General features: G+C 47.9%; 1 protein-coding gene across 8 annotated transcripts in view; it reads left to right on the forward strand.

The window, feature by feature from the left end:
- The window catches only part of PDS5B (PDS5 cohesin associated factor B), a 257,931-nt gene that overhangs the window by 180,447 nt on the left and 64,294 nt on the right, over positions 1-13,190 (forward strand). For all 8 annotated transcript variants that reach the window (XM_073341612.1, XM_073341603.1, XM_073341640.1 and 5 more), the window contains 2 exons: positions 5,879-5,984; positions 10,247-10,407. In XM_073341612.1, the coding sequence (XP_073197713.1) occupies positions 5,879-5,984; positions 10,247-10,407 (267 nt within the window). The remainder of the gene's footprint in view (positions 1-5,878; positions 5,985-10,246; positions 10,408-13,190) is intronic.

Genomic DNA, 13,190 nt, shown 5'->3' on the forward strand with positions numbered 1-13,190 from the left:
GCAGAATGGGAAATGACCACCTAGGAAGGGATCATAAGCTAAATAAAGTGGATCATAAGCTAAATATGAGTCAGCAGTGTAACACAGTTGTAAAAAAAGCATATATCATTCTGGGATGTATTAGCAGGACTGTTAGCAAGACATGAGAAGTAATTCTTCTGCGAGTGATTGCTCATGTGTATTCCACAATAGGTGTGCGTGCTTGCCATGTGCACCGGTGCCGAAAGTTTTTCCCCTAGCAGTACCCGTGGCGGGGGGGAGTGACTGGGTTGGGTGGCCTTGCCTCTTCATGAAGGGGTGGCTAAGATTTCAAATGCCCTGTGTCAAATACCGGCCTCATTGGCCCCCATCTCTAAAAAGGTGGAACGCAAGTACTTTGTACCCACTAAAGGTCATGAGTACCTGTATACCCACCAGGCACCCAACTCGGTGGTGGTCTAGTCAGTCAACCACAGGGAATGGCAGGGTCAGCCAGCCCTGAGCCCAAAGAACAAAGACTCTCGGAGGCAGCCTCGGATACTGTAGACATGGCCGCACGATCAGTGGCCTCTGCGGTGTCCATGAGCCGGATGTCGTGGCTCTTGCTCTCTGGGCTGTCCAGCAAGGCGCAGTCTTCCATGCAGGATCTCCCATTCGACAGGAAGGCTCTGTTTGTGGAGGAAACAGATACAAGGCTGCATGGCATGAAGGACTCCCGCACGACCCTCCAGACTTTGGGCCTCTATGTCCTGGCTCCAGCAAAACCTAAGTTCAAGCCGCAGCAGACTCCTGCCCAGGCCGCCCTCCCGAAGTATGAGGCCGCCCATAAGAAGCAGCTGGACTATAAGAGACTCACTCCCTCAGAGCCATTCTCGGCCTGCCCCCCAGCCTGGGTCCTCCAAGGGCAAGCAGACAGGGAAAAGGCATTTTTGATGGGATGCTCGGGGGTACCCCGCCAGTCCTTACCAGGGATCCGCCACCAATAAAGCTACCTTTCTCCAACCAGTTCTGTGCTTTCCTCCCGGAATGGTTGCGGCTAACCTCGGACCGATGTGTCCTCAACGCCAACTCCCGGGGTTACACCCTCCAGTTTACTTCCTCCCCGCCCAAAAACCCTCCACCCCCGTCCCTCCTGGGGGAACCCTCCCATGAAGCTCTGCTCGAGCAGGAGGTGGGGCGGCTCCTGGGACTAGGAGCGATAGAGATGGTGCCCGAGGAGTTCATGGGCATGGGGTATTACTCCCATTATTTCCTCATCCCGAAGGCCAAAGCGGGACTCAGACCCATCCTTGACCTGTGAGGTCTGAGCCAGTACATGGTGAAACTCAAGTTCCACATGGTCTCCCTGGCCTCCATCATCCCCTCTCTGGATCCCGGGGACTGGTACGCTGCCCTCGATCTGCAGGACGTGTACTTCCACATCCACATATTCGAGGGGCACAGGCACTTCCTCTGTTACGTGGTGGGACAGAATCATTACCAATTCCTGGTCCTCCCATTTGGTCTGTTATTGCCCCCAGGGTGTTTACAAAATGCATGTTGGTGGTAGCAGCCTACCTCAGATAGCGGGGGGTCCAGATATTTCCCTATCTGGACGATTGGCTTGTCAAGGGCACCTCCCGGTTGCAGGTGAGGGATCATGTGGCGCTCTTTGTGTCCATGTGCACTGCCTTGGGCCTGTTGGTAGACAACACCACCTCCACGTTAGTCCCGGTCCAACACATAGAGTTTATCGGGGTGCTCCTGGACGCAGTGTCAGCCAGGGCCTCTCTCCTGCCACACAGATTAGAGACCCTGAAAGGTCTTAGCGACTCGGTCACAAGGTTCACAGTGACAATGATTTGCTTACAACTCTTGAGTCACATGTCGGCATGCACATATGTGGTCCATCACGCCAGACTCAGGATGAGGCCTCTAAGTTCTCCCAGACCTCGGACAGGATGGACAAGGTCCTCACAGTGCTGGACTCTTTGATCACCTCCCTACCGTCATGATCCGCCCCAAACAATATGCTCCAAAGGGTCCCATTCAGGGACAGGACCCCTTCGTTGGAGCTGGTGTCCGATGAATTGGATTTGGGGGAACGGGGCATGTGGAGAACTTTCAGGCCCAAGTCCTGTGGTTGGCTCAAGACCTGACCCTACATATAAACGTCAAGGAGCTCAGGGTGGTATGGCTGGCGTGCATGGTCTTCCACCCGCACCTGGAGGGCAAGGGAGTCAGGGTCCTCAAGGACAACACAGCCTTGATGTTCTATATCAACAGGCAAGGCGGAGCCTGATCCTCTGCCTTCTGCCATGAAGCCCTCAGGCTGCAGGACATCTGTATAGCCCACGACATCCACCTGAAGGCCTTCCAGCTACTGGGCGCCCGGAATGAGAGGGCGGATCGCTTGAGCGGGGATTTTTCCCTCGTAACACGAGTGGTCCCTCCACCTGGAAGTGGCCCACTAACTCTTCCTCAGGTGGGGATCTCCCCAGGTGGACCTATTCACAACTCGGCAGAACCAGCAATGCCCCCGGTTCTGCTCCGGGGGAGCCTAGGGAGGGGCACTATCTCCAATGCCTTTCTCCTGTCCTGGTCAGGCCAGCCTCTCTACTCCTTTCCCCCGTTCCCTCTAATCAGCAGGGTCCTGGAGAGGATAAAGACGGGCAAGGCCCAGGTCCTCCTGATTGCCCTGGCATGGCCCAGGCAGAATTGGTACGGGACCCTCACGGGCCTGGTGGTAGCTCCACCGTGGCCATTGCCACTCCACCTGGACCTGCTCTCTCAGAACCAAGGCCGCTGCCTTCATCCCAGCCTAGCGGTGCTTCACCTCATGGCGTGGCTGGTCAGTGGTTAGGCGGAGAGGAAAGGGTGTGCTCAGAATAGGTTCAGCGCGTCCTCCTCAAAAGTAGACGGCCCTCCACTCACTGCACTTACTTGGCCAAGTGATCCCGGTTCTCTAGGTGGGAGGCGAACCAGGGTGTCACTCCGTGGCTGCCCCGATCCAGCTTATCCTTGATTACCTCCTCTGCCTGAGGGCCCAGGGCCTGGCGCCCTCGTCAGTCAAGGTGCACCTGGCAGCCTAATGGGCCTTCTATCCGCCAGTGCAAGGGCCCACAGTATTTTCCCATGCTATGACTGGCCGGTTCCTTAAGGGTTTGGACAGTCTTTTTCGCAGTGGGACCTAAACCTGGTGTTGGCTCGTTTCACGGGGCCCCCTTTTGAACCGCTGGCCATATGCTCCTGGTCTCCCCTCTCGTGGAAGGTGGCCTTCCTGGTTGCAAACACATCGGCCAGGCGAGTCTCGGAGCTCAGGGCCCTGACCTCTGAGCTGCCATACACGGTCTTTCATAAGGACAAGGTCCAGCTCCACCTACACCCCGCATTCCTCCCGAAGGTGGTCTCCACCTACCACATGGGTTCAGGGCATTTTTCTATCGGTCCTCTGCCCTCAAGCCTCACGTGTCCAGTGAGGAGCACAGTCTCCACATGCTCGATGTGTGGCGGGCTCTGGCTTTCTACCTCGAGTGGACCAAGCCGTTCAGGAAGTCCTCACAACTGCTTGTCGCCTCGGCGAAGTGTGCGAGCGGCCAGCGGATTTCCACTCAGCGGCTTTCCAGTAGGATCACTTCTTGCATCCGGTCCTGCTATGAGCTGGTGGGTGTCCCCCCGCCACCATTGTAAGGGCACACTTGACTCGGGCTCAGGCCTCTTCTGCTGCCTTCGTGGCCCACATCCCCATCCAGGACATTTGTAGGGCCGCCACGTGGTCTTTGGTTCAGACGTTCACCTTGCACTATGCGATTGTCTCCTCAACCAGGGATGACTCTGGGTTCAGCAGGGCTGTCCTCTGTCTTGGGAACTTGTGAACTCCTACCCATTTCCAATAGATATAGCTTAGAATCACCTATTGTCAAATACACATGAGCAATCACTCAAAGAAGAAAAGACAGTTACCTTTTCCGTAACTGGTGTTCTTCGAGATGTGTTCCTCATGTCTATTCCACATCCCACCCTCCTTTCCCTCTGTCAGAGTTGTCTGGCAAGAAGGAACTGAGGATGGGGGGAGGGTGCAGCTCCCCTTATACTGTGCCAGGCAGACGCCACTCCAGGGGTCGTGAGCGGTGCTCCCCCTTACAGGTACTGCTGGGGGAAAACTTCTGGCGCCGGTGCACGTGGCGAGCACGCACACCTATTGTGGAATAGACATGAGCAACACATCTCGAACACCAGTTACGGAAAAGGTAATAGTCTTTTCTGCTCTACTCTGTGCTGATTAGGCCTCAGCTGGAGTATTGTGTCCAGTTCTGGGCACCACATTTCAGGAAAGAGGTGGACAAATTGGAGAAAGTCCAGAGAAGAGCAACAAAAATGATTAAAGGCTAGAGAACATGATCTATGAGGGAAGTTTTTAAAAATTTGGTTTGTTTAGTCTGGAAAAGAGAGGACTGAGACGGGACATAAGAGTTTTCAAGTATATAAAAGGTTGTTACAAGGAGGAGGGAGAAAAATTGTTCTTAACCTCTGAGGACAGGACAAGAAGCAATGAGCTTAAATTACAGCGAGGAAGGTTTAAATTGGACATTAGGAAAAACTTCCTAACTGTCAGGGTGGTTAAGCTCTAGAATAAATTGCCTAGGAGGGTTGTGGAATCTCCATCATTGGAGATTTTTATGAACAGGATGGACAAACACCTGTCAGGAATGGTCTAGCTTATACTTAGTCCTGCCATGAGTGCAGGGGACTGGACTAGATGACCTCTGGAGGTCCCTTCCAGTCCTATGATTAACATCTGTCGGTTCGATTTAATCATAAACAAGGAGATACTTAGGTGATCCCAACAAGTTGCAGTCTTGAACCAGTTGAGAAAAAGACAACTGCAGTGGTGGGGTCATGTCCAACATGTAGAAGAAGGTTTACAGAAGGTTTCTAGAGCTAAGGTTGAAGGAAGTAGAGTACGAAGCGAACCAGAAATGATGTTGGAAGATGCAATTATGAGGGGTTTAAACCTAAACTCTTCCATACTAACTCTTGCTGAAGGAAGAAGTATTTGCAAGGGATCATTCAAAATGGAAGTCCATTTTGCACACCACCATGGCTACATCTTAGCAACGTGAAGTTGCTGCTGCTTAAGTATAGCTGTTGCTGCCAGCTCCATCTTCAATACAAATATGTTTTTAAGAGCGACCAGAAGTAATATGTTTGTGCGGATGTTTTGACTAGACCCAGTCAGGAAACAGGAAAATTTTGAGTTTTTGAAAAAATGTCATCCTAAACTCCCTTTCTGTGAGAGCGAACCCAGGGATTACGAACAATATTTTTCAGGAGTGTCTCTGAGCAGCTGCCTCTGCATTGCCAAACATGTCTAGTCTGGCAATCACAGCTCCCCTTCAAGTGTAATGCAAGGAAGAGCAATCAAGCTTTACTTCCAATTTTACAGTATCTGTCATCTTTAATGTACACTTAGAAAGAAAAAAGCATAGATTTTATTTTACCACTCATCTCCTAAAATTCTGGCTGTAGGCTAAATAACGAGCAACCTCTGAGTTTATCAGTTCTAAGAAACCATGATAGCCAGTAATCTGAAGTGGAAAAATAACATTTTAACTAACTTAATTATCTAGTAGCACTCAGACTATTCACTTACTTCGCATTGGTCTCCCTTAAACAGAGTAATTTATTTACAGCTTATATATTCATTATTGTAAACAAGGCAGTTTTGTGAGTGTAAATATTACATTAGAGCCATTGTCTCAAATTATATATTAGGGAAGAGCAATCAGATATTTGTGGAAGGCTGATTAACAGTGCCTTTCTAATAGATTTGAACTTAATGTTTTAGAAATGGATGTGTTTGCTGAAATCTGCAGTAATTTGTAACTTTGACTCAACGTTCTGTTTTTCCATTTCTCAGTGCCCTTATCAAGCAAGTAAACAAGTCTATAGATGGAACAGCAGATGATGAAGATGAAGGTGTACCTACTGATCAGGCAATCAGAGCAGGTCTTGAATTGCTTAAGGTAAATTTTCTCTTGTTGTTCAGTGAACAGTAAGATAGCTTTTTTTTAAAATTCTCTAAAATAACTTTGTTAAAATATATTATTCTAAATTTCTTAAGCTACTGTTGGCTTTACCGCAGTTATCCAGAAGAAAATGTTTTCCATACTCTTCACGTTAGATAGAGTAATAAAGTGATAGAGCAATAGAAACTATAATTGCAAGCTCAGTATCTCTTCACAACTATACTCAAATATTACTGTGTCCTTTTTTCATGCATGATGTAAATAAAAGGTAGTGAGGATATTTATATACACCGTGCTATATATTCTCTTTAAAAATTTATCTTAAAATTGAAAGTATTCTCTTTTGGAGGTTCAGGTCTGAGCTATAGCTATTGGAGTGCGCATTTGCCTGCACTTCCATCCATCACCTTTTGGTTTTATTCCTTTGTCCTGTTGTGTACACACACACACGCTAGCAATCATTAGTGCAACCATTTTCACCTTTATCATATGTATTGTCTTGTGTTGCTGCATAACTTGTCAATCAAGGTACTGATTGGATTGATTGATTGGTGATCCCTCGATTTGAGGATGATCTCTACATGGATTTACATATGGGTCCTGAGATGACTCAGGAGTCTGATCCTGAAACTGAAAATCTGTCTGCAGTAGCTACAGACATTTTTGTGGCAGGCCAGCAGCCTGCTGGGAGGAAGTTATTTCTTTTTCCTTCCTCCTCTGTACCTTTTCAGCTTCGAGGGCAAGGTGCTTCTCGAAGCAGGTCGCTGCCTGATAGAGGATATGGTGCCATTGGGGTCAGATGGTAGTTTGCTCTTCCCAGCTTGCGATGTCCACATCAGTTTTCTTAAGACATGCTTTCAGTGTGCCTTTGTAGCGTTTCCTCTGACGACCATGGAATCTCTGACCAGCGTGAGCTGAGAGTAGAGGACTTGTTTTGGGAGGCGAGAGTCTGGCATCCACACGCAGTGTCCAGCCCAGCGAAGTTGGTGCATGAGGATCATTGCTTCAATGCTAGTGACTGGCTTCAGCGAGGATGCTGGCATTAGTGCGGCGATCTTGCCACTTGATGCAAAGGATCTTCCAGAGGCATCGTTGGTGATACCTCTCCAAACTCTTGAGGTGCTCTTAATAGGTCACCCAAGTTTCACATCCATAGAGGAGTGTAGGAACAATTGTCTTATAGACCTGGATCTTCATGTCCTGTCATAGGTCATGGTCCGTGAAAATGCGTCGGAGCAATTTCCCAAAGGAAACACCTGTGCACTGGACCAGATGCTGGATCTTACTGTCGATTTTTGCATTTTGAGGAAGTTGGCTACTGAGCTAGCAAAAGTGCTCAACTCTCTCCAAAGTTTGACCCTTGGTGATTTGTGGTGGGTCATGTGCAAGGCCTGAAGCAGGTTGATAGAGAACTTTAGTCTTGGCAATATTGAGTGAGAGTCCTAGGCTTTGGTAAGGTTGTGCAAGAAATCCAGTATGGACTGAAGGTCATTCTCAATGTGCATGAAGATGACGCAGTCAGCAGCACGCTGAAGATCAGTAATGGAGGCACTGAAGACTTTAGACTTAGAGCAGAGATGTCGAAGGTTAAAAAGCTGCCCATCCATTCTGTATTTAATGTCAACTCCACTGGGGAGGTGATCTTTAACGAGGACCAAAATGACTGCTAAATAGATGGAAAACAGGGTTGGAGCAATAATGCATCCTTGCTTAACCCCAGTTTTGATGACGAACGGTTCCGTCTCAAGGCCATTACAGAGAACCATGACAGATCATGGAGAAGCATTAGGACCTTAATAAATTTTGGAGGGCAGCCAAATCTGGCCAGTACCTTCCACAGGGCTTCGCGGTTGACAGAGTCAAAGGCCTTTGTCAAATCGATGAAAGCCATGTACAGGTTCTGATTTTGCTTCTGAGACTTTTCCTAGATTTGCCAGGCAACGAAGATCATGTTGGGTTGTCCCGCGGGATAGTCTAAAACTGCACTGAGATTCTGGCAATATTTCCTCAGCAAGGGAAGTAATCGGTTTGAGAGGATACAGGCAAGAATTTTCCCTACTTAGATAGCAAGGCAGTGCCTCGATAGTTTCCATACTCCGATTTATCTCTTAAAAATTGTAACAATGATAGCATTTCTTAAGTCTTCTGGAATCTTCTCATTATATCAGATATGAAGAAAAAGTTTGTAGAGCTTCCCTACCAGTTCTTCACCTCCAAACTTGTCGACTTCAGGTAATATGCCATCTGGCCCTGCTGCCTTGTTCTTAGTTTGCATAATGGCTCGTGTTACTTCTTCAAGAGTAGGGTGTCAGCAAGAGATTCTCTTTCATGTCATTGAGGTATAGATTCGATGGTGGCATCAGAGACCGTTGATTCACGGTTCAGGAGTAACTCAAAATGCTCCTTCCATCTGGCTTTCATTGCTTCGCTGTGCTTAAAATATGTTGACCCGTCTTGGGCTCAGAGTGGTGTGGGTTCATGGGAGCATGGGCCATAAATGGCCCTTATTGCCTGAAAGAAACTCCTCACGTCATGTTTATCAGCATAAAGCTCAATCTCCTAGGCCTTTTCTCACCACTACTTATTTTTGATGTCATGGATTTTCCTTTGGGCTTCATCCTTGAGTTGCTGGTATGACTCTTTCTAATCCATAGGAGAGTGACTTGCCTCTGCCTCCCTTTTCTTCAGAAACCAACTACAGTGGAACCTCGCTATAGTCAAATCGTTTAATATTTTAAAATCACTGTTTTATTCAAAGAACAGCCAATTCCTAATTTTTACCACAGTTTATTATTACATATAATACTAATATTGGGATAGTATGCCAAGGCCCCAGTCAGGATCAATCTCTTACACTAGACATGGTATAAACATAGTTAAACAAAGTTCCTATGTCTCTCCTGTTCTCCTGTTTTTCTTGTAACTCTGACAAAATAAAAAATGGCGAAGAGCTCATCACCTTACGATTTACAAATGTGTACTCTGAACAACGTGAAAATCTCTTTAACTGAAGCAGTACAGAATGTAATGATCTGACTTCACTATAAGGGGTTCCACTGTGTTGCTCATATCATATATGCTTAGTTGTGTTTATGGCATCAGATACATTAATGCTGTAGAGTACAGCCTCAAGTTTATGAAACTCTTCTGGGTCACCAAAAATTGACAGTTGGATTCAGACAATTAAAGATGAGAGCTCTGTAGACTTTGACGTCTGCAGAACATATAGCCCAGATTATCCAGAGATCTGAGGCCAGTTTGTTTAACAATATGGTAATTTGGGAATGGGGAAGGGTGAGTGTAGATGTTTAACATCCATAGTTGAAGATCTGTACATGTCTGGACAAGGTTGGAAGAAGTCAAGAGTGAAAGGGTAGGTTTGACTTGTCATCAGAGGTGGTAAGGAAGACCATACGAGCCAAGATGTCGCTCAGGAAGACAATGGAGAAAGATGGATCTAGGACAGAACTGAACTGTGTGACTATCAACAGAGAAGAGAGGGAGGAGGAAGAGAATCCACTGAAATTAATGCTGATAAAGTGGTCAGAAAGGCTGGTGGAGAGCTAGGAAAGGATAGAGTCCAGAGAAGACCAAGGAAGAGAGGGATAGTCAGCAATGTGAAAGGAAGCAAAGAAATCATGGAGTATGAAAAAAAGCACACAAATTTGAAAAATATGTCATTAGTGATTTTTCATGAAGACCATTTCAGCAAAGTGGAGAGGACATAATGAGGTGTGAAAGGGAGGAAGTTGAGGCTCCAAAAAATCAACAGCCTACTCAAGGCAATGAAGGGAAGGAGAGGTGATAGAGAATGAAGTAGGATCTAGTAGAGTGTTTCTTTATGGTCGGAGATCGTCTGTTCTTTGAGAGAAAAGGGAAAGAGCCAGGAGAGAGAAGGAGATGGCAAGGCAGGATGGAATAGGATGGGCAAGGGCAGTCTAAAGTGTTAGGGATAAATGTTTTGGGAGACCCCACCGCTGGACACAGGAAAAAAAACAGAATCAAAGGATTGTGAAGGGAGGTTGAGGATGGGGAAAGCACATAAACATTGTTAAGACCATGAGCACAGGGAGACAAGTGAGCAGAAGTGAGGGAAAGAAGGTCTTCAATGGAGAGGTGAGAGGTAGGATTGCTTTTCCAAAAAACTGCAGTGTATTCTAAGGGTTCAAAATATGGCAGATGATAACACTTGATAATTTAAACAATTGTGGGGTTGTTTTTTTAAAGTTAACATGTGACTTGTCACTTCCTTGTTGCAGGTCCTGTCATTTACACACCCTATCTCATTCCATTCAGCTGAAACTTTTGAATCCCTTCTGGCTTGCCTGAAAATGGATGATGAAAAGGTGGCAGAAGCTGCATTACAAATTTTTAAAAACACAGGAAGTAAAATTGAAGAGGACTTTCCTCACATCAGATCGTGAGTTCGATTATACTGTTCTATTTGAGTACAGTTCTTTATTAAATGGAATTCTAGAGGTTACATTTTATTCATGTGGAAGTGCTATATTTAACATCCTTTTTTTTTTTTTTTTTTTGGAAGGACTCTATGTTACTCCAAAGAAAAGTTTGTGGCACTCAGGCTTTTAATAAGAATAGCAGTGCGGTTTAAAAACCCTTAAATGCATTAACTGATGAAAGGTAGAAGTGCAAGTAATAGGTGAAAAGCAGTGTTTCTTCGAATGATGGTCCCTATTGTATTGCACTGACTGTTTATGCATGCGCACTATGCATCCGGAGTGAGAGAATTTGAAAGCAGTAACATCCATTAGTTCTTCGAATGCTTGCTCATGTCGATTCTATTCTAGGTGTGTGTGCGCCAACGTGCATGGCTGTTGGAGATTTTTGCCTTAGCTGTGGCACACTCTGGAGTGCCATGCTCATGCCACGATATGTCAGGTGCTGCCAGCCCTATGCCTTCACAGTTCCTTCTGATCGCCCGTGGTGGTCAGTCAGAGCGCCTTTCTTGCTTAGCAAGAGCTAACTGTTGTCTTACCATTCTGAACTTCGTGCTTTAAGGCCATTGTATATAGTTTGCTTTACTAGTGTTAAGTAGTTCTTAAGTAGTTAAGTGTCAGTTAGTTAGTAGTTAGGGTCCCAGCTGGACTTGCCCCAGGTGGCACATGCCCTAATCTCCTGGGTTCAAGCCCTGCTGTGACTGCAGCAGGCCTATGCCTGCAAGTGACTCCCCCACAGCAGCTGCCTTAAGTGCCTGGGGGAGTCACATGCTAAGGAGAAAAGAAAAGGAGTACTTGTGGCACCTTAGAGACTAACCAATTTATTTGAGCATGAGCTTTCGTGAGCTACAGCTCATGCTCAAATAAATTGGTTAGTCTCTAAGGTGCCACAAGTACTCCTTTTGTTTTTGCGAATACAGACTAACACGGCTGTTACTCTGAAACATGCTAAGGAGAGATGCTGGATCTACAAAAACTTTCAGCCCTGCACCCAGAAGGATCGGGACATCGGCCTCAGGGTTCTCCTGATGGAGTCCGCCCTCCGCCCAGCTTCCAAGCTGTCCGGGGAGGTTGCACCAGGTGCCTCGGCCTCCATGTGCAGCGCCTCATAGGCACCTGACTTCGGGCGCCGTTCGCCATCACTGGTGCCGAAGAAGAATGGAAAGAAGCGTGCCCCAGCACCAAGCAAGAAGGCCCAGGGGTCATCTATCAAGGGACGCAGGCCTGCCCACCAGACTGCTCCAGAACTACACGATTGTGCATCCCTGGCTGGGGCGCCCAGCCCCCTTAAAGGTCCACCACTGATTCTTGGGAGCAGTAGGGGATCCGCACTCCTGCCTGCAGCTTCATCATCCTAGGCTCCCATGGCGCAGGGAGAGCACAGGTCTCTACCTGCTCCGATGACAAACCTGGTGCCGTAGGACACAGCTAAGGCTCCCCAAGAGGACAAGTCCACCATTAAGACCCATCAGGAGACAAGAACAACACTGCATCATTGGTCGTCCAGGCGAGTTCCCAGATCCCCACGGCACTACTCTCTGGCACGGGGCCAATGCTCCCCTTACTATTCCTGGCATTGTTCACTTTCTCAACAATCGTCATCTAGGCATCAGTCCCAATCACTAGCATGGTGGGAATGTTCGTGGTACCAGTTCTCCCTTCCACAGTACAGTTACCATTCAGTTACATCTGAGCAGTGGTCACCAGTAGCCAGACCAGCAAACAAATGCAGGCGTAGACTGCTCCTTTCTGGTCACTGAAAGGGGGTTCCTCCGGTACAGAGGGCCAGTTCAGCCCGTCGTCACGGTCTCATCGACATCACTAGGCACGGGAGCCCGCTCCTTTTTCAATGGCAGCTCAATGACTGCACGGCCAGTGCAGTGACCTCATTGGAGCGAGAGGGGCATGCAGGTTGTGATGATGCCTCCTTCACAGCACTTGTCGGTGGCTGTGATGGAACATCTGGTGGCGGCCCCACTGGCCCCGGACCCTGTACCAGAAGCCCGTTCAGAGGTCGGGGTGGAGGAACCTGTGCCCATCCCAAAGCTCCTTTCTATGACAGTGGTCGAGACTCCAGCATCCCCACCGGCAGTTCAGTCTTCCTCTTCATCCCCAGATGAGGCAATCACAGGACCTTCTAGAGCTGGCCTGCTGGATGGGTTTAGGGAGCATCAAGCCCTTGTCTGGTGTGTGGCTGAGAACTTGGGGCTCAAGGTGCAAGATATGGTGCAGCAGGAGGACGCCCTCTTCAACCTTCTCTCAGCTAGTACGCCCGCCTGGGTTGCCCTGTGTGTGTATGAGGGGGTCCTCAAGATAGCCAAGGCCTTGTGGCAGACCGCCTCCTCCATCTTGCTCATCTCGAAACGGGCTGAGAAAAAGTTGAAGTTATTGGCAAGAAGGAACAGAGAGGGTGTAGGGCTGGTGGCACCTGATATACCACGGCACGAACGTGGCACTCCAGAGGGCGCCACAGCCAGCCCTGTGGGTACTGCTAAGGCAAAAATCTCCAATGGCTATGCATGTGGGTGCGCGCACCTAGAATGGAATGGACTTGAGCAACACATCTCGAAGAGCAGCAGCTATGAAAGGTAGGTAACCGTTTTTTCATGCATGTACCATAGGCTCACGTCATGGTTTTGTCTGAGGTGATAAAGGACAGGGCAGACTAACCATGTCTGCAATTCCTTCTAACCACCATATAGTCCAGGTCAGCGCTATAGTGTCCTCTTGCATGTGATGAACTTCT

The sequence above is a fragment of the Lepidochelys kempii genome, chromosome 1, assembly GCF_965140265.1.
Source record: "Lepidochelys kempii isolate rLepKem1 chromosome 1, rLepKem1.hap2, whole genome shotgun sequence".
In the NCBI taxonomy this organism is placed as follows: Eukaryota; Metazoa; Chordata; order Testudines; family Cheloniidae; genus Lepidochelys; species Lepidochelys kempii.